The 23,079-nt window shown below is 49.3% G+C and overlaps 1 protein-coding gene across 3 annotated transcripts in view; it reads right to left on the minus strand.

Moving 5' to 3' along the window:
- Positions 1 to 589: 589 nt before the first annotated feature.
- The window catches only part of Rhbdl3 (rhomboid like 3), a 46,726-nt gene continuing 24,236 nt past the window's right edge, over positions 590 to 23,079 (minus strand). For 2 of the 3 annotated variants that reach the window (XM_076870281.1, XM_076870282.1), the window contains 5 exons: positions 22,450 to 22,598; positions 17,887 to 17,999; positions 11,763 to 11,863; positions 3,603 to 3,663; positions 590 to 861 (listed from right to left, as the gene is read on the minus strand). In XM_076870281.1, the coding sequence (XP_076726396.1) occupies positions 590 to 861; positions 3,603 to 3,663; positions 11,763 to 11,863; positions 17,887 to 17,999; positions 22,450 to 22,598 (696 nt within the window). The remainder of the gene's footprint in view (positions 862 to 3,602; positions 3,664 to 11,762; positions 11,864 to 17,886; positions 18,000 to 22,449; positions 22,599 to 23,079) is intronic. The other variant, XM_076870283.1, reaches the window with a different exon arrangement.

Consider the following 23,079-nt stretch of genomic DNA (forward strand, 5'->3'; position numbering starts at 1 on the left):
GGAGGCTGAGGCAGGAGGATTGCAAATCCAAGGCCAGCCTCAACAACTTAGTGAGGCCCTAAGTAACTTAGCGAGTCCCTGCCTCAAAATAAAAAAATAAAAAGGACTGGGGATGTGGCTCAGTGGTAAAGTGCCCCTGGGTTCAATCCCCAGTACCAAAAAAAAAAAGTAAACAGAGGAAACACTACCTGGCCACAGAGACCCTCTGACCTTCCCTATGTCTCTCAGGGTCTCTCGGGGTGGAGGATGAGGGACAAAGCCGCTGCCGTGCCTGTGGCCAGGAAAGGACAGCACATGGAACCATCCAGCCCACAGGGCAGCTTCTCACCCTACCCCAGGCCTTTACCCCGGCCTGATGTCACCAGAACAGGCTAGAAAAATGACAGCAGCCATATCTAACTCCTCCTCCAGTGCCTTTCAAAAAAGAGGCCCCACCATGTGCCCGTATCGAAACACAAACATCGCAGGAGCAGCGGAGTCCTTGCCTTTCCTCTCTGGCTTCACTGAGCTGGTGATGAGAAAAAGATCCAGGCGCTCCCTCTGGATGCTGCTTCTCCCTCCCCTCCCCACCTCCTCTGTCCTCAGCCCCTTACGGGGGTGGTGGCAGCTTCAAGTCCAGCAGAGAATAGGCAAAGATGTTCCAGAAGACGGCGAACAGCACGAAGACGGTGTACATGGCCACAAAAATCCACCACAGCGACTGGTCCTGCAGCCTCTGCTCATAGTTCCTCAGCACCACCACGCCCAGGGTGATGCCCACGGCCACACCACCCAGGTGTGCCACGAAGCTCGGGTGAGGGCAGGGCGGGTAGGCCGACGGGTGGAAGCGGAGCCACACGGCCCGCCCGAACTCCAGACTCACTGCAGGAGGAGGAAGCACAGAGAAGTCACGGGAGGGCCCTGGACGGGGGCTGCAGGGACAGAGGCCTCGCACCCCAGCCCACCACCCTCTGGTTAATGCATTCACGGCCATGAGGCCGAGTACCATCTATGCACTGAGGACACGGGAATCAAGGAGACGGACAAAATTGTTCTCCCAGTGCTCACGGGGCCTGGCGATAAGCCAGCCAACAATTACACACATAAGACAATTTCATTAAGAGATTCATCTATGGGGAAAAAAATAGGTGATGTAAAGTCAATGCCGGGCATAAGGAGGGGGACTCTTCAGGGAGTCTGGTAGGTCCCTCCGGAGGCAATCTTTGATCTGTGATCTGAGTATTCAGAGGGGTCTTGCCCCGAGAGCCCGAGGAGAGTGTTCCCGGGAGAGGGCAGGGGCTGACTGCAAGCCCAAAGGCCCTCGCAAAGCTGTGGTTGCACCAAGTCCTGGGGCCCGGATCCCGGTTTTTCCATCTGTAGGAAGTCTCAGCCTCGGTGCGCCAGGCTGCACTGGTGGAGCCTGTTGGCAACTTCAATATGTGCCCAGCACATGCTGTGTTTTCATGCATTATCTCAAAACCCTCAGAAAACTCTCAGAACCACTGCTTTTGTGGTTAGAAGGAAGGGATGGAGAGGGACAAGGACAAAGAGGGAATGGAAGTAAGCAATCCTCACTCCACCCTCACCCCAGAGAATTTCTGGACTTTCTCCCTAAGACAATTCTAAGATGCCACCATCTGCTCTCCGATCCTTCCTTCTTTTGTGAATTTTTTGGGTGGGCCAAATAGGGATGTCTTGAAGGGACAAGTATGAGGCAGCCTCATTTCCCAACACCCAAGGAGCACAGAGAGCAGGGGTTTCCTCATCCCCACTTAAGAGAGGAGGAAACCAAGGCAAACCTACAGACCGAAAGAAAGCCCTTTGAGGGGAAGGTTTGCAGCTGTTCCATTACCATTTAGTTAACCAGTGGGCCTCTCTCTACTCCAACCATTCTGGGGTGCCAGAACTGCCAGGGACCTGCATTCCCCTGGGGACTGCCCCACCTTCTGCACTGGCCCTGCAACTCCCAAGGTGGCCAATAGGTGGTGGGAAAAAGAGCAGCTGGGGACTGAGGCTCAGCTCCCCCACTCCACGCAGCCCCCAGGGAAGCCTTTCTGCCTCTGCTGAGCAGGTCCTGGGTTCCACACAGGAGGATCAAAACCAATGGTTTCCAACTCCAAAACAGCATTTTAGTTTTTATGATGCTTAGGGTTGGGTGTTGGTAAACGGCAAGACTCACGCTTCTCTTTCCTTCTTTGAAAGCAAGCGAAGACAGCGGCAGCGTTCACCCATGCCCCCACCCCTGTTCCCCTGCTACCCTGGCTCAGAGTCGAAGGGTTTTAAGGCTGAAAAGTTCTCTCTGGGATTAGAAATCCTCTAGTCTCATCCAGGAAACAGATCCAGAGGGCCCCTCTGTGGGTCAGGGACAGACGTGATTTCCTGAGAGCCATGGGGCCAGAGGCAAGGAATGTGGACCTACATTAGAGGGGAGCCCTCACAGGCCTGGCCCTGCAGCTGTACTGGTTCCTGCTCAGTCTCCCCCACACAGCAGGGAGCTGCCCCAGGCAGAGAAAGCCAGGCACTCACCGCCTGCCCGGCTTGGCTAAAGCATGGGGCATTCGAAATGGCACAGGTTGGCTCTGAATTCTCTTTGCTGGGCAACCCTAAGCCAGAAGCTTAACTCTCTGAGCTTTAAGTTCCTACTTGTGACTTGACTTCATGATATGCTCTCTGTAGGCATCTTCTGAGGACAAAAGGAGAGAGCGTGTGTCTCCCTTCTCTCTTCCCCGACATCCATTGCTTCTGTTCAGGCTCAGGACAAGCCCCTTACCTCTGGTCTCATCCCTCTCCCGCTACCCACCCTCCACATGGCAACATGACTGGTTTTCTAAACCTCAAGTCTATTTCTGCCTCTTATGGAGTCCTCCAGTGACCTCCCATACACTGGGGAGGAAGCACATTTTGTTTTTCCTCTTGCCTTTAAAAACATTCCAATCTGACTTCCAGGATCTCACTAGCTTTATCTCCTGTCACAGCCACACACAGTCCCAAGCCTCCTTAGCGTGTTTTGACAGCCACTGTGCCAGCCAATGACCTTCACATCCACCTGTGCTTCGGTTCATGGTGCACCTTTGCCCAACATGCCTCTGGCACCTCATCTCCCTGCTGTATACCTGCTTGTCTTTAACACTCACATGACCTCTGTAGGTAGAACCGACCTCTCCTGACCACAGCCCCCAGCGCATCTTGCTCATAGGGGCTCCCGGAGTAGTTATAGTTTGTGAAACTGATAAAAATGCAAGTTTTAATGTGCATGTGTGTGTATGCACATATATGCACATGTAATCTGAGGCAGGGGTCTCTGACTTCCAACTGGGGATCTCAAAACAACTCCATGATGCAAAAGGTCAAGAAGTCATTTCTCTTGATCTGGGTTCTGGTCACTGAGCACTTTTCTGTTTGCATATTTTATGTCCGTTAAAAAAGAGGAGAAGAGGCGACGAAGCAGTGCAGAGGGGCAGACCTCCTCACACACACCCCCTTGTTGGTCAGTACTGATGTGTCTCACTTTTTTTTTCTTGATCACAAGCCTTTGCCCATGAAAGGCAAGGACTGTGACATCTCCGTATCCCTAGGACCCAATGCCTGGTGTTCTCCCCAGCCCACCCCCCATCAGTACTTACTACAGACCAAGGCCACAGCCATACGCAGCAGCTTGAACTGGCACTTCATGCCTGACCAGTTCTAGAGAAAAAGGAGAGAGATTTATTACTTGAAGATCAGGCTGCCCCTCTGCAGGTAGGGATGAAAAGCAGACATTTAAAGAAATCACCTCCATGAACTCGTGAGAGAGTTGGGCCTTCGTTGCAGAATACACCAGCAGGACTTTTGAGATTTTAGACGAAGGTAAGTTTATCCCTGTCATAAAAACTCTTTTTTTAAAAAAACACTTTTTTAGTTGTTGATAGATCTTTTATTTTTTTATATGTGGTGCTGAGAATCAAACCGAGTGCCTCACACATGCCAGGCAAGTGCACTACTGCTGAGCCCCAGCCCCCGACATAAAAACTCTTGAGGTCCACTAACAGAAGTAGAGAATCTACATCTCAGGAGACCAGAGCCCATGTCCTCCTCCTCAGATATCACCGTGAGATAGCACCTGAGAGAGCACTGTGTCTGCAGTTGACAAGGGATATGATGGGACATGACGTGGAATAGCACATCCAGCAAATCAAAGCAGAACCATCATCATCAAGATGATGGTTGAACTTAAAATCCTGCCTGTGAAGAACAAATGAGAAAACCAGGATCTTTCAGCTCAAAGACTCAGGGGGTCAAGTTCACTGTTTTCAAGCATCAAATGAGTCAACATGAGGAAAGGATGTATTCAGCACAAACTGCAAATAGGAGACTCCATAGATTAAGAACTTCCCAGAGGCCAGGGTGGTACTCGCCCATAATCCCAGCAGTTTGGGAGGCTGAGGCAGGAGGATCATGAGTTCAAAGTCAGCCTCAGCAATTCAGTGAGGCCCTAAGCAACTCAGCAAGATCCTGTCTCTAGTAAAATATATATTAAAAAAATGGGCTGGGGATGTGGCTCAGTGGTTAAGCACCCTGTGTTCAATCCTCAGTACCAAAAAAAAAAAAAAAAACCAAACCAAACCAAACCAAAAAACCAACTTCCCAGAAATGCGTCCTCTAGTGTAAGGTCAGTTTCACTTCTGATAAGCAGAACTGTCCAAAGATGGAATGATCCAGCGCCGGGTGGGGGTAGTGAGTTTCCCATCACTGAAGGTTCCAAACAGGGACTTCCATCACAGACAGAGTTGCTCCAGAGGAGAATCAGGCATCGGGAAGGGGGCGGGCCAGATGGCCTCCAAACAAGTCTCTCTTTCCCCTGAGAATCTCAGAAAACTCTGAACCACCAAGGCAGATCAGCAGTACAATTATTCACCTTACAAAAGGATTTTTCACTTTACAAAAGACTTCACCACAGGGTTCCTTTAAGGGGCACTCCTGCAGCGCAAAGCCTTATACCATTTCTACTGATGTGAGCACACAGCCCAGAACCAGCCTGCAAGCTTCCTGGAACACAGCGGCCCAGGGAAGGAGGCAACTGGGGGGGGGGGGGGGACGGGCAGGGGGCGACAGGGGGGACACTTCTGTTCTCTTCCACCCACCCCATCTGCCCTGGCTGGCTGCCCCAGGGTCCCCTCCAGGGCACATCTCACACTCCTTGGAGGTTACAAGAACATCCCTTAGTTCAAATTCATGGAGACCCTGAAACCTGGCAGGGACAATGCCATCTATGACAGCGCCAGCAGAGCCAGCAGGACGTAGGGGAAGCTGCCAAGAACGGGGAGAAATCCTTGTCCCCTCCTCCCTGTTCCCCATTGTTCTTTACTGACCCACAAGCCCTGCCTTCACAAAAGATGGGCTGGGCCACATGTGGCCCCTCTCTACGTGGAAAGTCTCAATTTGCTTGCAGACACGTTCTATGCTAAGAAGCAGATGGCAGGATAACACTGTCCCCTGCTGGCCTCTGCCCACAGAGGGACCTTGCCAAGAGACGGAACAAAACAGGAGTCCATGCCCCCGGCTGCAGTGAGCAGCAAGCTGGGCCAGCTCAACTGGCTGGAGGTGGGGGGCCACCAGCTCCCCTCCAGGCTGAAGCCTTCGGAGGGAAGGAACAGGAACTGCCCGCTGCAGTGAGCATCGCGAGCCAGCCAGCCTTCTCTTCCCAAAGGGGCACCTGCGGTCAAGTAGCCAACAAAAGAAGGCTCTCAGGACCTGTGAAGGGAAGCTGGCTACTTCCTGAGGCAGCCCTGGAAAGGGCTCTTACCACTGAAAAGTTCCTCCTCCTGTTGTTCTCTAGGCTCTGCCTCCCTGCTAGGCCACCCATGCATCTGGTTTTTGTTTGTTTTGTTTTTGTTTTTGTTTTGAGAAAGGGTCTCACTCTGTTGCCTGGGCTGGCCTCAAGTGATTCACCTGCCTTTGACTCTTTTGTAGCTGGAACTACAGGATGTGCACCACTGTGCCCAGTTATCCATGGGTTTTTATTCTTCATTAAAAGTGAGACCCAGCCAGGCGCAGTGGCAGTGGTGCACACCTGTAATCCCAGCGGCTCGGGAGGCTGAGGCAGGAGGATCATGAATTCAACGCCAGCCTCAATAACTTAGTGAGGCCCTAAGCAACTTAGGAAGACCCTGTCTCAAAATATAAAATAAAAAGGGTTGGGGATGTGGCTCAGTGGTTAAGTGGCCCTGGGTTCAATCTCTGGTACCAAAATAAATAAATAAATAATAATAATTAGTTAGACCCATGTTCATAGCAGCAGTATTCACAACAGCCAAAAGTGTCTATCGATGGGTGATTGGATAAACAAAATATGTAGACACACATACAAATGTGGCATATTGCTCAATCGTAAAAAAGGAATTCTGACACATGCTACAACGTGGATGGACCCTGATGCTATGCTGAGTAAAATAAGTCAGTCACACACAAAAAAAGTCAAACACTGCAGTGATTTCACTTGTGTGAAATGCCTAGAGTGGTCAAATTTGTGGAGACAGGATGCAGAATGGTGGTTGTCAGGGGCTGGAGGAAGAGGATATGAGGAGGGAAGTGTTTAATGGGTACAGAGTTTCAGCTTGGGAAGATGAGGAAGCCCTGGAGACAGGATGGTGGTGGCAGCTACGTGACAATGTGAACGTCCTCGATGCCAGTGAGCAGCATCTTGAAGTGTCGAGCTCCTAATAGGCATATTCGCCACAGTACAAACAGAAGCCGTAGGGAACACTTCTGAGGTCCCTGTTCCTTATCAAAGTCTCTGAGTATCTTCTCTGAACACAGTGTGGCCTCTCTGGGCTCGATGTCGGATTAGTCTTAAAATACACCATCCAAAAGCCAGCCTTAGCAATAGCAAGGCACTAAGAGACCCTGTCTCTAAATACAATACAAAATAGGGCTGGAAAAGTGGCTCAGTGGTTGAGTGCCCCTGGGTTCAATCTCTCATACAAGGAAAAAAAAAAAAGCAGCATCCATATTCCTAGTGTGGAGTAGTCACTAGTGGGGTCGCTCAGAATTCCTTATTGTCTAGTGCCCTCATTTGTGAATTTCAGATAACAGCAGCACTCATGTCAATTACCTAGCTCATCAGGTGATTATAAGGATGAAATAAATGAATATGTGCAAAGCACTAACATCTGGCCATATAGTGGGTGTCCTATAAATGTCTGATATTAGTATTTAGATCTGGTGCAAAGACAATGAGTTTTCCTGCAGAGTGACTGTAAAGATTCATAATCCAAATGACCTTGGACAGAGGGAGGGCGGAGGCTCCTGTTTGACCAGAGCACCCCCAAGCTAGCTTCCTGAGTTGACTATACCTGCCTGGCCCCCAGCCAGAGGTACTGGAGTCTGCCAAGCTGATTCAGTCCAACCCTCCGCCCAGCACTTTAGAGAAGAAGAACTTGAGGATCCAGGAGGGCTAGTTCAAGGTCATACTGAGTTTGTGGTGAGCTGCTAGGGTTCTGGGTGCAGGACTGCATCGCCACACATCAGAGACAGGGTCACAGTCCATCTGCCTGTTCTGTCTGAGCCAGCTGCCCCCAGAGCTGAGTGAATGACAGTAAATGACCCATCTCCTAGCAGCTGAGGGGTTAAATTAGAAAGTCAACCCTTCCCACCGGCTGCCTTATTCTCCCAGCCCATTATTCCCTCCAATAAAATGAGTGCAGTGAAACACCAGGAGAGAAGAAAAAAATCTCTCCCACAGCCTGCACTGCTGCTGCTATAAATGTGGAAAAGCCCGTGGCCCCTGGGGAACATAAACCCTTTGCAGGCCCTTTAATTTCATTCTTCCCGGAGCCTCACAGGGTGAGATAGGAACTCAGCTACAGCAAACAAGTCAGTAATAAACCAGTTGCCTTGACATCCCGCTCAGCCAGCCAGTTGAGAGATCAGAGGCAGGGGCTGCCTGGGCAGCTTTGGGGTCCAGCCTTGCCAACGTGTGTGAGGTCCTGGGTTCCATCCCCGGCACCACAAATTAAAAAAAAAAAAAAAAAATATATATATATATATATATACATATATATATATTTTTTTGTTTTTTTAAATAAAAGAGCACAGATATGGAAATCCAGTCAGGGAGCTTCCATTCAAATCAGCTTTATGTATCCTTAGTAGAAAGTTTCTTATCAAATGACTTAAAGAAATCCCCTGGGGCTGGGGTTGTGGCTCAGAGGTAGGGCATTGTTGGCCTAGGGCCTGTGAGGCACTGAGTTGGGTTCTCAGCACTGTATAAAAATAAATAAAATAAAGGGTTACAGTTGTGACCATCTACAACTAAAAAAAAGAAGAAGAAATCCCAACACAGGAAACATATAAGCATGTTATAGATAAAACTAGGAGTGATCATCAGCTCTACAAAAGGATGTTTACTTTTAAACATAAACCTTAGAGCCAAAATCTTCTGTGTCTTCCAGTGAGAGAGAATTTTTTAATATTTATTTTTTAGTTTTCGGCGGACACAACATCTTTGTTTGCATGTGGTGCTGAGGATCGAACCCAGGCCTCACGCATGCCAGGCGAGCATGTTACTGCTTGAGCCACATCCCCAGCCCCTGTGTCTTCCAGATAAATATTTTTCCTTGTGCTTTGACCACATGGAACAATGTGCTTAAATCCAGATCTCAACTGTGTTAGGAAAGCATCTAACATACAGAGCAAAGGGCAAGTAAATATCTTGTATATTTAAAAATGTATCTCTGGCCTATAGGCCCCAGCAGGAGGCAATTAATAAATTATTCAGTTAGGCAGATCTTTATATTTCTAATGTTTAGCAGTCTTAATAGCGGGTGATTTTGCAACCCAGATCTTTTGTTGAAATATTTTCTGAATTTAATTCTTTGATGTAAACTGCAAGGTTTTTGAAACTCAATGTGTTTTTAGGAAAAATAAAGCGTGATTTCATTTAAGGCAGATTCTCTTATTTAAACGGTCCTGAGAACAGAAGTGCCAGACACTTTTCTAAGATGTATCTGAAGCCAAAAGAGTAATTTTCTGATTGTTCTTTATATAAATAGCTGGCAGAATTAATAAAGAGAAATCATACACACACACACACACACACACAGGATCTCATAGCCACTGGGGATCTAGGGATTGAACCCAAGACTTTGTGCTTGCTAGACAAGTGCTCTACCATTGAGCTTCATCCCCAGTCCTTCTTAATTTTAAGACAGAGTCTCTCTAAATTGCTGAGGCTAGCCTCAAACTTGTGATCCTTCTCCCTCAGCCTTCCAAGTAGATGGGATTACAGGTAGGTGGCACTGCACCCAGCTCTTTTTTTTTTTTTTTTTTTTTTTTGTAGCATTAGGGATCAAACTGAGGGCCTTGCACATGCTAGGCAAGCACTGTATCACGGAGCTACGTGCCCAGCCCCTAAACCAGATTTTCTGTCAAATCCATACCTTTTGTCTTCTGTTGTGATGAGGGACTTTATTGTGCACAGGCACAGATATTCCAAATTTTCATTTCAGAATTAAAAGCAAGAGTATATTCATTAAGTTGAACCATATGAAATTGCCAACGTTCAAAAGCTCCGGGGCCACAGAAATGGCAATTTCAAATGGGTTGACCCAATGCACCTCTGAATTGCTCAGTACTGAGCTAATTTGGGCAAAGAATGTCCCTTGACCAAGGGGAAAGTGACCTTTCTAGTGAGTAAATTAGTTTTTTCGCCATGGACAAGCATCATATGACTTTCTAGAGAAGGCTCCCCACATGCCAGACTCGAAGGGCCTGCAAAGCTCCCAGGTGGCTGGGAAAGCTGCTTCCCTCTGGGAAGACACTGGGTTCTCAGATGGGACTGCTCAGCTCCACAGCCACCGGCCGTGGGCTACTTGCCAGAAAGAAGCATAAACTGGAACAAAACTACTTTCACACCTCCCTGGACCCCTCGGCCTTGCCCTGTGGTCCAGGGGTGGGCAGTGCTCACCATGGGAACTGCTGAGGCACCAGGGCTGTTTCCCATGAGGCTTTCCAACTCCTCTTTGCTCCTTTTCTTTCCCATGTTCTCCAGTCCTGCCTGTTCAGCCCCCATGTGCAGCTACAGCCACATCTTGGGGGGAGTGGGAGGGAGGAGGTCAGTCCTCCCCCACCGAGAGGAATTGGGGCAGGGGGCGGGGGAGTGGAGGAGGCCGAATTCAGAGGAAGAGCTGTGTCTGGGGAAAGATGTGGCACTGATACAGAATGACCCATTTAAAAGGGCCATGTGAGGCAGCCCTGTGCTCTGGGGCTTTCTGCAGACTGAGCTGTGTGTGAACACACGTGCACCAACACACACTCTCCAGACTCTCCCGTTCACGCATGCTTCCCAAACCCAGGGCTTCTCTCTGAGCACTCAGAGCACTCACGGTAAGTGGAAGTTGCCAGAATCCAGGCCAAGAGGAAGAGCAGTCCGGCTCCCTCCCTCTCCCTCTGCCTACCCCCACCCTCTCCACTTAAAAAGGAGACAGTGGTGGGAAAAGAAGGGGTGGTGTTGTGAGTAGAGAAGGTAAGAACAGGACAAATCAAGAAGAAAACGTGAATTTAAGAATGCCCCAAACTGCTATAACTGAGCAGTCACACGGTTGTCATACGGGGAAATGGTGATGAAGGACGAGGGGGGTGACCAAGGGCCCCGGAGGGAGGCTAAGCCTTTTCTGGACACTGTTCCTTCCTTCACCAAAAATTCAGCAGGTGCCATCTAAAGCATGAGCCCAGCCCTGTACCAGGTACAGGGGCGGGAATAGATGCATAAGGCCTGCAGGTGCCAGGGCAGCAGGGCGTGAGGCAGGGCAGCCAAGCATGGCCAGGGAGTCTCTTTTCCACCTCCAAACTCAGATGTCCTTCACACAGGGGCTTGGACAACCTCTATCAGGCTCTTCCCAATTTCTTGCCCCCCAGGTTGAGTCTAGTCTGAGCCTACCCTGGCCTCTTCCATAAGGAGAAGAGACATTAGGTTAACATTTATTTTCAGTGATTATTATTATTATTATTATTTTCTTTTTTGGTGGTGCTGGGGATTGAACCCAGGGTCTTGTGCATACAGGGTAAGCACTCTACCAACTGAGCTGTATCCCAGCCTGATTATTCTTACTTTACCTCATTTATTATGTATCATTTCCATGGACATAGAAATTGAGGCCCAAAGAGATTAAATAAGTTGCCCAAGGTCACCCTCCAGGAAGTGAGTCGCTGGGAGTCAGATCCAGGCTGTCTGGCTCCAGAGCCCCTCCTCTTACCCATCACAGGGCACTGCCCTTCAGGAAGAGGCAGAGGAGAGTGGGAAATGGGACGGTGCTCCACCACATGAAGGGCTAGCACAGGGGAGCAACACTTGATTGGCTGTCAGGAGATGTGTGGCTTCAGGTCTTGGTTTTTGCAACCAATTTGGTTATGACTTTGGACAAATCACTTAACCTCCCAGAACCTCTTTTCCTATTTGATACTTTTGGTGAAATAATCTCTAAGGCCCTTTGACTTTTTAACGAACATTTGACAAGGCATTCCAAAGATTGCACACAGTAGTGGCCAAATTTTAACACTCTAAGTTATTGAATGGGAAAGAGTTGGGTACATTCATAGGCCAAGGCAAAGCTATGGAGAAAATATAAATGGGTATGGGAGGGACTTCACTGAGATGGGCCTGTAGAGGGGAAAGGGTGTGTGTGAATCCTGCTCCTGTCCAGCTGGCACTTGACAGGTTGGGCTGGGTCAGCTCCAGTGGATTAATGACCAGATCCAGTGGCAGTAGAGGAGAGGAAGGGAGACATGTGGGAACAGAAGGGTCTCACCATGACAATGTTTGCCAGATGGGCAGAGACGAGAGCATACACCCCTCCGGAAGAGCCAACTACTGGTGCGGTCATGTCAGCCACAGACACAGCCAAGGACCCTGGTTCAGAAAAAGAGAAGGAGTTCATAAGAATGCTGGATTCGGTTGCCCTCCCCAGCCCTGGCCCTCAGAGTCGGCTGCCTGGGCAGGAAGACCCTAGAGCAAGAGGCTCCATCTCCTCTTCCTTTAATACTAGGTTGCCTTAGAGCTTCCTATAGATTTCCCAGAGGATTGGTTTATGGCCGAAAAGACCACTTGGTTCACCCTATTCATTTTACAGAAAGAAAAACCAAGACTCCAAGAAGGGAGGTGACCTGCCCAAGATGGAACTTGGGTTATGACCCGTTTCACCTGCCTCTCATCCTAGCCTCTGCCTAACACTGAGGTGGCACTGGGGTTGGGAACAGCAGTGGAACCAATAACAGCAGTTATCATGGAAACAGCTGCCCCGCAGTGAACACTGGGTCAGACCCTGAAGACCACCCTTTGATGCAGGTGCTAATGGCCTCGCATTAGAGATGAGGAAAGGCTCTGAGCCCAGAGACCCCTGGTGGGAAGTGCTGGACCCAGGATTTGAGCCAGGTCTGCCTGATACAAAACCCAAAACCCGTATTCCTCTTTCTTTCTTTCCTTCTTTTTGCAGTGTTGGGGATCAAACCCAGGGCTTCATGTCCACTAATCAAGCACTCCACCATCGACCTTCAGTCCTAGCCCCAAACCTGTGGTCTTGACCAAAGCCGGTGCTCTTGGCAGCCACCCTCCAACCTGGTACAAGAGGCTGTCCCTGCCTTCCCCATGGCTCCTTCTAATGAGCTGCATCTAGAAACCTGCAGAGCTTCACCACCCACCTCTCTCCAGCTGAGCTAAATCACAAAAGGCCAACAGAATCTCCCAAGTAGGGCTTCTCTGGAGGAAAAAATGTCCTTGAAAAGTCCCCCAGGAAGAAAAAGAGATGATGTCACACCCTCTGGGGGAAAGGGAGGTCTACAGTTCTCTTGGTTTAGGGGATGACAAACTTTTGTCCTGGAGGAGGGAAGCTGGGCAGAGAGGAGATGGGAAATTTATTGTTCTGGTCTCATTTAAGTGTGATCAATGCTTTGGCTTCCAGGGAAGGACACAAGAGACTAAAAATAACTAGGAGGTAGAGCCCAAGGCATAGAGGATGAGCTGTGGCTGGCCTGGGTGAGTGTGCAGAAATCACCACTGGAAAATGCCCGCAGGCTCATGAGCCAATTAGCCACCGGAGAGAGGGGGGACTGGCAGAAAGCGGAATTCTGCAGGCTCTATAGGGTGGAGGATCCCTCTGGAAGAAAACTGGGCCTAGCCCAGGAACAAGGGCACCCAACCATCTGGACCTGGACACACAGAGCTGCCTGCCCTTGACATGGACAGGTCACCTGCCTCTGCCCAGCCCTCTCAAGTCTCCTGCATTCACGGAGATCCTTCAGGGAAGGAAGGAATCCCCACCACCAATTCCTTGGTCTCAAGGGAGATGTCATCGCTCAGGGGTGGGAGGGGGACCAAACTGTCCTGAACTGAGGACTCCCAAGTCCTTCTCCCCTCCCAGGGCAACTATAAATCTTTCTTCCTGCCTTTCATGCCTTCCCTCCGGCTTTAATTAGGTATTGATCTATTGTCGGATAACTTTCTTTTCTTTTCCTTCTTCGTTGTCTTCTTTTTTTAATGGCCTCGCTATGGGGTCAGCCATATATAACAAGAAGGAAGAAAAAAAAAAAATCCCGGGGTGGCAAACAAACAGGCAGCAGGATCTGCATGACAAAGGATTCCCACGCTCTCTCCTGGAGCACCGTCTGAGAAGGCTGCATTGCAGGGCTGCACAGGGCTGGCTGCCCAAGCCGCTCCTCATTAATTACCATTTGGGCAGAGGAAGCCCCAGCCTCCCTGGGCTGGCTCCTTTCCTCCCGCAGGTCCTTGCAAACCTGCTCTCTCCTCCCGCCCAGCCTGGTCTACCAGGGGCCGAGAGGCAGGAGTCAGGGCAACTCCAGGCATGGGAGGGCGCTTGCCAGGGTCAAGCCTGCACAACGCTGACCTTTCCCTCACCCAACCCGTGGTTTAGAGTGCTGACCCCCGAGCCAGGGGTCAATTTGGGATGATGGCAGGAGTGTGGAATGGTGGTGCAGCCGGCTAGCTGTTTGACCCTGGATTCTCTGGGCTTTAGTTTTCACATTTACAAAATGAAGAGGTCTAAGGCTTTCCAAATTGCAAGCAGTGAAATCCCCTTTTCAAAAGAAACCTTTCCAGGGGACCCCTAACACATGGAGGAAACTGCTTAGACTGAACGGGGTGAGGGGTCTGGATAGAAAAGCTTGCCACCCACTGGAGGGTCCTGGAGCATTCCTTTCCGATCAGAAATTCAATGATCCCAGGTCTGTCCCAAGATCCAGGACCAAGGCTGAGATCATGGTTCTGGAACCTTGAAGGTGACTACCTAGCCCCACCTGCCCAGACCTTCCTAAGGCTCCTACAGATCAGCCAGGGACTAAAGAGACTGGCATCAAACACAAACACAGGGATGTGTGCATATAAATAAAGTAATAAAGGTCACCCTGGGCAGGACATGAGGGCCAGGCAGGGTTCCTTCATAAGCACTGTGAACCTCATGGATGACACATTCATAAGGCCAGTACAAATTCCAAGGAGGTTGTGGGGACAGAGGACTGGGAAAGAACTGCAAACCAGAGTGACACCCACACTCTACACTGCAGCAGACTAAGGGGCAGGTTTTACTTAGGGCTACATGTTTTCCAAAAACCATTCTGGGTCGGTGGTGACCTCACCATAAGGCACAGGTGCAGTAATTTAGGCTGGAAAGCTTTAAGGCAGGTGTTCTCCAGCATCTCCCTTGGCCATTAAAACAATCCAAGCAACAACTGGCAGAACATCTACCTTTAAGCAATGTAACTTTTTTTTTTTAACATATTTTTTAAATTGCCAATGGAGTTTTATTTTGTTTATTTATATGTGGCACTAAGAATCGAACCCAGTGCCTCACACATGCTAGGCAAGCACTCTACCACTGAGCTACGACCCCAGCCCCTAAGCAATGTATCTGTATTCACGTATTCTTCATTTACTTTACAAATATTTATTGCCTAACAGGTGCCAGGCTCTGGGGATGCACGTGTGGCTTAAAATCCATATAATCTATAATAAAAGGTTGGTGATGTATCGAAAGTACTGGTTTTCAAAGTACTTAGACTGTCAGCTCCATAATTCTTAGCCATAAACAAGTGACATATTCACATCAGATGTTGGCTACAAGCACAGGGCTCCACCCCAGTTCTACTACTTCTAAGCTTGGCAAATAGAATAAACCATTTAACCTCACTGACCTGCAGGTAGCATGGGGTGACGACACAGGACTGTTGTGAATACAGGTGATGGCATATATAAACAGTCTTTATCACATGGCTGGAGTACCATCTGTACACCCCGGAAGTCAGCCTCCATGTTACAAAACAAGAGGGCCTTGGATTTGGAATGCTTTCATGCAGCAGGAATTGGAGACATTAGGGAGGAGAGCCAGATTCCTATTAAGGTCCCCCTTGATTGATTGATTGATTTCTTCTTTTTTTTGTATCTGGATTGAACTCAGGGGCATTCAATTTCTGAGCCCCATCCTCAGCCCTATTTTGTATTTTATGTAGAGACAGGGTCTCACTGAATTGCTTAGTGCCTCACTTTTGCTGAGGCTGGCTTTGAACTTGCAATCCTTTGGCCTCAGCTTCCTAAACTGCTGGAATTACAGGCTTGAGCTAGCTACCCTGCCGGCTCGCCCTTGATTTCTGATAATAAATTACCTGCACAAAAGACAAGGCCTACCTTCTGTGGTAGTGTTTAAAGGGTGTAAGCCCAGCTCTACCATGTGCAGTCTGTGTCTTCTTGGGGGTCACTTATCTATGCTTCTTCTTCATTTTTTTTTTTTTTTCCGAGGTTGGGGATTGAATCAACGGCCTTCCACATATTATTTTAAAACAATTTTTTTTCCTCCTTTCTTTTTTGCAGTATTGGGGAATCAAACCCAGGGCCTTATGCATGCTAGGCAAGTGTTCTACCACTGAGCTATATCCTCAGCCTCAGGGACCGCCCACACATTAAACACTTTAACCACTGAACTGCACCCCTAGAGTCTAAACTGAGGTTTCTGTATCTGCACCAGGTGGAGAGTTCTTGTACCTGTCCTGTGTGGGTGGGTTGTGAGGATTAATTACAGCCTCACATGGGAGGCACTGATAACTACCGGCTATCCAGTTGAAGTCCAGCTATCTGCAAAAAGGTCCCCTCTTAGAGGAGGGGAATGGAGGCGGAAGAGGGGGAACAGCCCAGGCAGATCAATCAACTCAATCCTGGAGATCAATGACAAGCTATACATGGCGACCAGAATGCCCTTTGGTCTGGATCAATGACTCCGACAGAACACGGCGTGCCCTTGGCTGGTAGCTACAGCCCCACACCCTCACATTTACTTGATGAGCCCTGTGCTTCAGTCTGGGTAGCTTCCCACTCTGCAGTGACATCACTGGGAAGTGATTTCCGCACTGTCTCCTACCGTGTGTCATCTGTTTTGGGTGAGGTCTGAGTCATTTTGAATCTTATTTCTGTCTTCCAGGTTATTGGCATTCCCGTCTAATTGACTGCGAACTGCAAGTGTTACGAGTGTCTTCCCTGTTCCTCTCCATTTAACATCTGGGACTCTGGGTATGGAAAAAGTGGTTATAAATCCCCAGATGTCAGGATGGGGGGTGTGGGTGGCTGAACAAGTCTGGAACAAGAGGTGCTCATCGGCTTTTTTTTTTTTTTTTGGTACTGGAGATTGAACCCAGAGACTCCCTACCACTGAGCCACATCCCCCAGCCCTTTCTATTTTATATTTTGAGACAGGGTCTCGCTAAGTTGCCAAGGCTGTCCTTGAATTGCACCATGGCCTTTGTGAGAGATCTGGTAGCTGCTGGATTCTGGGAAGGGCAGTAGGTGCTGTCCAAGGTCGAAGGTTCTGGCCACCCACAGGAGAGATGGAGATGGTGCAGGGAGAATCTCCTAGGACCAGCCCCATGTGTGTGGGGGGTTAGGACCCTTCCCTCTTCAATTTCTAAGACCACCTCAGTCACCACCAAGGGTCCCTGCCTGCCTGTGGTTTACAAGGGCTGAAGCTGCCGCACTCTCCTGATGGCGACTTTAATGCCACTCAGAAAGGATTAAGATCTTACTTAAACATACACACAAAGCTCCCCTGGGCACAGCTGTCAAGCTGAAGAGCTGAGGCGGCAAACCTTGTTTAAAAAAAAAAAAAAAAAAAAAAGAAAGCCAGCAATAAAGTTGGAAACTTCACAAGGGAGATCCCTGTGTTCAGAAGCCAGATGGGTGAAACTGTTCCTAAAAAAAAAAAAATCAGCTCTGGTCTCCCCACTCTCTTGCCCCGTCCCTGCTCCCACAGGCGGAACAGGAAGAAGGCAGAGGCCTGACTCCTCCAGAGGAGAACTAGAGCCACTGCCTCAAAGGCCAGACTCCTCTGTCTGCAGTGGGTCCGTCAAGGGGTCTGTGGCTGGTAGAGGAAGAGGTAAGACGTCCCTTTGGGTTCAGGTGCTACCTACCTTGGCCAGGCAGGTGCCGCCTCTACCCACACCTCTGATGCCCTCTCAGTGATCTGGCTGCACCCTTGCAGATTATGCAGCACCCTTAGTCCATTTGTGGCCTCACTCCAGCCCCCCAGGAACCCTACAGGCAGATCTCATTAGTTCCCTCTTCAAACTTAATAGGACCAAGAGAGGTTCAGGAATTTCCCAGAGCTCCCGCGGCTCCCACATGGCAGGGCAGAAACTGAAAGTCAGTCAGCCAGTTCCAAATCCTGCCCTCTCCCCTTTACCACGACACACCTCCCCCTCCAGGTGGCTGTCCCCTTCCAGTCTCCCGGATATTAGAAGGGTCTGCCTCTGAGACAGGAGCTTTGGTGATGAGGAGCCGGTGTGCGCTCCGGAAGCCTGGGGCCGATCATACCCATCAGACCACGTCCCACCCTCCCTCAGCCCACCTGGTGAGGCTTACCCCCTTACCCACATGCCTACCTGCCACGACACCGGCCACGTACACAAGCGCAATGCGGGTCGCTCCGTGCACCATCTCCAGAGGCACCCCCACCAGCAGCTGCAGCACCACATTGAGTGCCAGGTGTTCTACCCTGTGACAGACCACATGCATTCATTCATTCATTCGACACTGTGTGCCCAGGTGCTGGGGATCCAGGAGGGAAGAACACTGTCTCTACCTTTGAGGAGCTCACAATCTGGGAGGAGGAATGACAATGCAGACAGACCATCTTGGAAAGAGTGGCCCTTCCAGTGGACAGAAGCACATGGATAAGGTGGTGACTGGCAGTGTCTGCACCTGCTAACCACATCTAGCAGCTCCATGGGTCCATGCATGAGAAGCCACGGCTCAGAGAAGGCAGTTAGTGGCCAGGTCTCCAATCTACCTGACTGCTCCCCTTCATTCGCCAGGCCCTGTGGTCACTCTGGCTCTCTCTCGTATTTGTGTGTGTGTAGTACTGAGATTGAACACAGGGCCCCTCACATGCTAATTAAGTGCTCTGCCACTAAGTCACATCCTCAGTCCTTCTCTATTGTATTTTTGAAAATTTGGGCTGGGGATGTGGCTCAAGCAGTAACGCGCTCGCGTGGCATGGGTGTGGCCCAGGTTCGATCCTCTGCACCACATACAAACAAAGATGTTGTGTCCGCTGAAAACTAAAAAATAAATATTAAAAAAAAATTTTCTCTCTCTCTCTCTCTTTCTTTAAAAAGAAGGTAGAAATAATATTAAAAAAATAAAAAATAAATAAAAATTATTTATTTGTTCTAACTTGTTATACATGAGAACTACTGATATTGAAAGAGAAAGACGGTCTCAAAATAAGTGCAAGTATTAAAGAGATCTCCTGTAATTTATTTATTTATTTTTTTTTAAAGAGAGAGAGAGAGAGAGAGAGAGAGAGAGAGAGAGAGAGAATTTTAATATTTAATATTTATTTTTTAGTTATCGGCGGACACAACACCTTTGTTTGTATGTGGTGCTGAGGATCGAACCCGGGCTGCACGCATGCCAGGCGAGCGCGCTACCACTTGAGCCACATCCCCAGCCCTACCTGTAATTTAGTAATTTAAATCTTTCCTTTAAAGTCTCATAAGGGAGCTGGGATTGGTGTCACACACCTGTAATCTCAGCTACTTGAGAAGCTAAGGCAGGAAGATCTCAAATTCAAGGCCAGCCTTGGCAACACAGCAAGAAGCTGTCTCAAAAATTAAAAAATCGAGTTGGGTGTGGTATGACACGCCTGTAATCCCATCAACTCAGGAAGCAGAGGCAGGAGGATCATGAGTTGAAAGGCAGCCTCAGCCATTTAGCAAGGCGCCAAGCAACTAAGTGAGACCCTGTCTCTAAAATATAAAAAAGGACTGGAGATGTGGCTCAGTGGTTGAGTACCCCCGAGTTCAATTCCTGGTACCCTCTCCCCCCCAAATAACATAAAATAAAAAATTGAGCCAGGCATGGTGACATATGCCCCAAATCCTAGCAATTTATAAGACTGAGGCAGAGTTGTGAGTTCGAAGCCAGTCTCACCAACATAGTGAGGCCCTGAGCAACTTAGGGAGACCCTGTCTCAAAATTTTAAAAAAAGGGCTCAGGATGTGGCTCAGTGGTGAAGCGCCCCAGGTTCAGTTCTAAATGAATAAATAAATAGTTCTGGGAATGAAGCTTAGTGGCAGAGCACCCCAGGGTTCAATCTCCACTACAGGCCCAAACAAACAAACCCCAGAGAAAAAAATGACCTGTGGAGGAGGTTTCTTCCTCATGTAAAAAGGGACCTTCCACTCTGACACTCTCCAGGGAGTTTTATTTTTTGAGGGGAGAGAGACCCCAAGCTTCCTTACTCTGTGAATATACCTTTCATTGCACACTCCTACTCATCTGGGGCCAGATCGTGTCGCTCTCCAAAAGCACAGGGTGTCTAGCCAAGTCCATGTATTACCAGAAAAGATCGTAACATTACTATTATTAAATCAATGCGCGGCTTTCAAGTTTACAAAGCATTTTAACATCCATTATCTCATTTAAACTGAGCCTACAGCACATGGACAGCTCCCCAGGGGACGGTTCCAGTTATGGTGTAACAGTCCATAACAAGGAGGCTGGGCCCTGGCCCTGGTCACAGCCCTGCTCCTGGTCTGCAGAGCCCTGCCTGGGCTACATGGAGGACACACCTGGGCACCTGCTTATTCAGGAGGGCACCTGTGAGGTAGCTCAGACAGGCTGGACATGTCTCCAATTCCCAACAAGCTAGAATCTTCTCTCCCCTACGGACTGGGCTAGCAAAAGGAATCTGTGGAGATGAGAAATACCAGGAAAACTCACTGGAAAGGGGCTGGTGACAGGGTCACAGTCACTGAGCTTAGAGATTTTCTGGGGCCCTCATTTCACTGTCTAAGAACCTGAGACTAGAAGAGGCCGGGTGAGGAAAACCCCGGGCTCCTACTCTTTCTTCTCCACATGACGACTTCTGGATTCCTAGGCTCACAGGGTCTCTCAATAATAGGTCACCTTACTGGGACCTCTCCCTAAGTACTGGCCAGCTGCTCCTATCTCTTGTCTACTATACCCACACCAAGAGCCCTTTCCTCAAAACCCACAGACCTGGAGAATCCCCTCACAGGCTCTCCCTGGCAGGCAAGGCCTCCTGAGAAGCAACTGTTGGCAAAAGGCCCAAGGCCACCCTGGGGCGCCTCAGTGGAGGACATCTGTGCCCTGCCTGTCGCAGGACACTGCTCTTAGCACCAGGAGGCAAAGAAAGGGGAGAGGTGGCTTTGGAGGCATTGGCTTTTCTTCTCCCTCCTTCTGTGGGGCCAGGAGAGGTCAAAGGGCAGCCCTGAAAATAAAGCTTGTAGTCAGTCCCACCCCACGTGCAGCCCCAGGCTTGGGGAGCCCAGGCAGGAAAACCCCAGTTTCTGTGGTCTCTGGAACTTGATTCATGAGAAGCTGGAGCATGATACCCCCGCCCTCTGCTCCTCAGCCCCGTGCAGGACAGGACGGGCGGGGGAACAGCCTCAACCAATGGTCCTGCTTGGCTGAGAATGGTGACATGCCTCAGCAATTACACTGAGGTATTCCTCACCCTAGAGCAACCTCTCCAGCAGGGGGCAGCAGCTAGGGGTGGGCTCTTGTTCCTGCTATGGAGGGATCTAGGGCTTGGGGGATCTTCCCGTTTCCACCCCAACTCAGGCACCCCTAGGCATTTTCCCAGCCAGGAGTGAGCTCCTCCGCTACTACTTGGGAGGGGCTGCAGGAGACCCCACCAAGGCTGGTGCCTGGGGTCTCTGTTTTTCCAACTTGGGGCTTCTACCCTAAGAACATTCTCCAGCCAAGATTGCTGCTGTTCTGGCATTTGGACCTGGGTGGTCACCTGAACTGCTTGTGAGTCCTTATCCTATGGTAAGAAGTGCCAGTGAGAGAGGGGCTGGGGCTGGGGCTCAGTGCCACCACGCTTACCTAGCATTGGGTGGTACTGGGTTCCATCCTCAGCACCACATAAAAAAATGAATAAATAGTCAGGCGCAGTGGCACACACCAGTAATCCCAGCGGCTCTGGAGGCTGAGGCAGGAGGATCACGAGTTCAAAGCCAGCCTCAGAAATGTCAAGGTGCTAAGCAACTCAGTGAGAATCTGTCGCTAAATAAAATATAAAATAGGGCTGGGGGTGTGGCTCAGTGGTTCAAGTGCCCCTGAGTTCAATCCCCAGTACCTAAAAAAAAAAAAAAAAAAAAATAGAATGAATAAAAAAAATGTCAATGAGGCCTGGGGTTGTGGCTCAGTGGTAGAGCACTTGCCTAGCACATGTGAGGCACTGGGTTCGCTCCTCAGCACCACATAAAAATAAATAAAATAAAGGTATTGTGTACAACTACAGCTAAAAAATAAACATTTTTTCAAAAAAGTGCCAATGAGAAATGATTGCACTATAGCCCCAAAAGAGGGCATGGGGCTCTGTAAACAGAAATTATGAATATTTCCAAAGTTCCTCAGAAGACCCTCACCACACATGGAGACCACTTTGGGAAGAAGGTGATGCTAATAAATTATTCCTTTATTTCACTAATGGGGACACTAATACATACATGAGGCTGGCAGCTGATCCCATGTCCCTCTTTGCTTTGGCTACCAGGAGCCCAGAACAAACTTTCAGCCTACCTCTAGCAAATACACAGACTTGTGTGCTGTGCGAGCCTGTGCTAATCTCTCCTCTGGCTTTTTTGCGTTCCCCTGACTTCCCTTTCCCACACACTCTCAATAACTGACCTGGGCGTGCATTTTGGCATTAGATAAGCTTCAAGCAGCCATCTCAAATCCTATATCCAAGTGGATAAAAATAAACTAAAAAATCAATTTCAGGGCCTCAGGGGATGTAGCTCAGTGGTAGAGCACTTGCCTAGCCTGGGTTCGATCCCCAGGACTGCCAAATTGTGTGTGTGTGTGTGTGTGTGTGTGTGTGTGTGTGTGTATACAATTTTCAACCCCAGTGTTTGGACCATTATTTCCCTTTAGGGACTCTTCACCGTACAAGGAAGACAGGAGCTCACCCTGCATGCATGAAGATGTACGTCAGGTAGCGCCAAGCCTGTGCTCGGAGCCGGGGGTGGTAAACCAGGGAGTTCTTCAGGTAACGAGGATGGGTCACCTGCAGCACAAATTGATTCAGCGAAACTCCATTGTAGATGAAGAAGGCAACCTGGATGAAGCACAGAATAGAAAGGACCCGTCACTAGGAATGGGGCTGCCCAGGACCCATCCGTGTGCTGACGGACACTGGGAACCACGCCAGGGGTTCCTTCCTCAGAGAAGGAAAGACACCTCACAGCCAGCACCCCGCTCAATGTCCAACCAGGCCTCAACCTACTTCTGGTCAATCTTTTTGTGTTCCATGCTCCCATGGATACATCTGACCCCTCTGGACCAACTTGAGCAAAATAGTCACATGGTGTCATTTTTTTTTTAATATTTATTTTTTAGGTGTAGATGAACACAACACAATGCCTTTATTTCTATGTGGTGCTGAGGATCGAACCCGAGTCCCGCCCGTGCTAGGCGAGCGCTCTACCGCTGAGCCACAATCCCAGCCCTCACACGGTGTCTTTGTCCATAATTCCTAAACAGGCAGGTTTGGAGGATTTTAACTGTAATTCTAGTGACCATTCACTCACCCATTCCAT

The sequence above is a fragment of the Callospermophilus lateralis genome, chromosome 11, assembly GCF_048772815.1.
Source record: "Callospermophilus lateralis isolate mCalLat2 chromosome 11, mCalLat2.hap1, whole genome shotgun sequence".
Taxonomy (NCBI): domain Eukaryota; kingdom Metazoa; phylum Chordata; class Mammalia; order Rodentia; family Sciuridae; genus Callospermophilus; species Callospermophilus lateralis.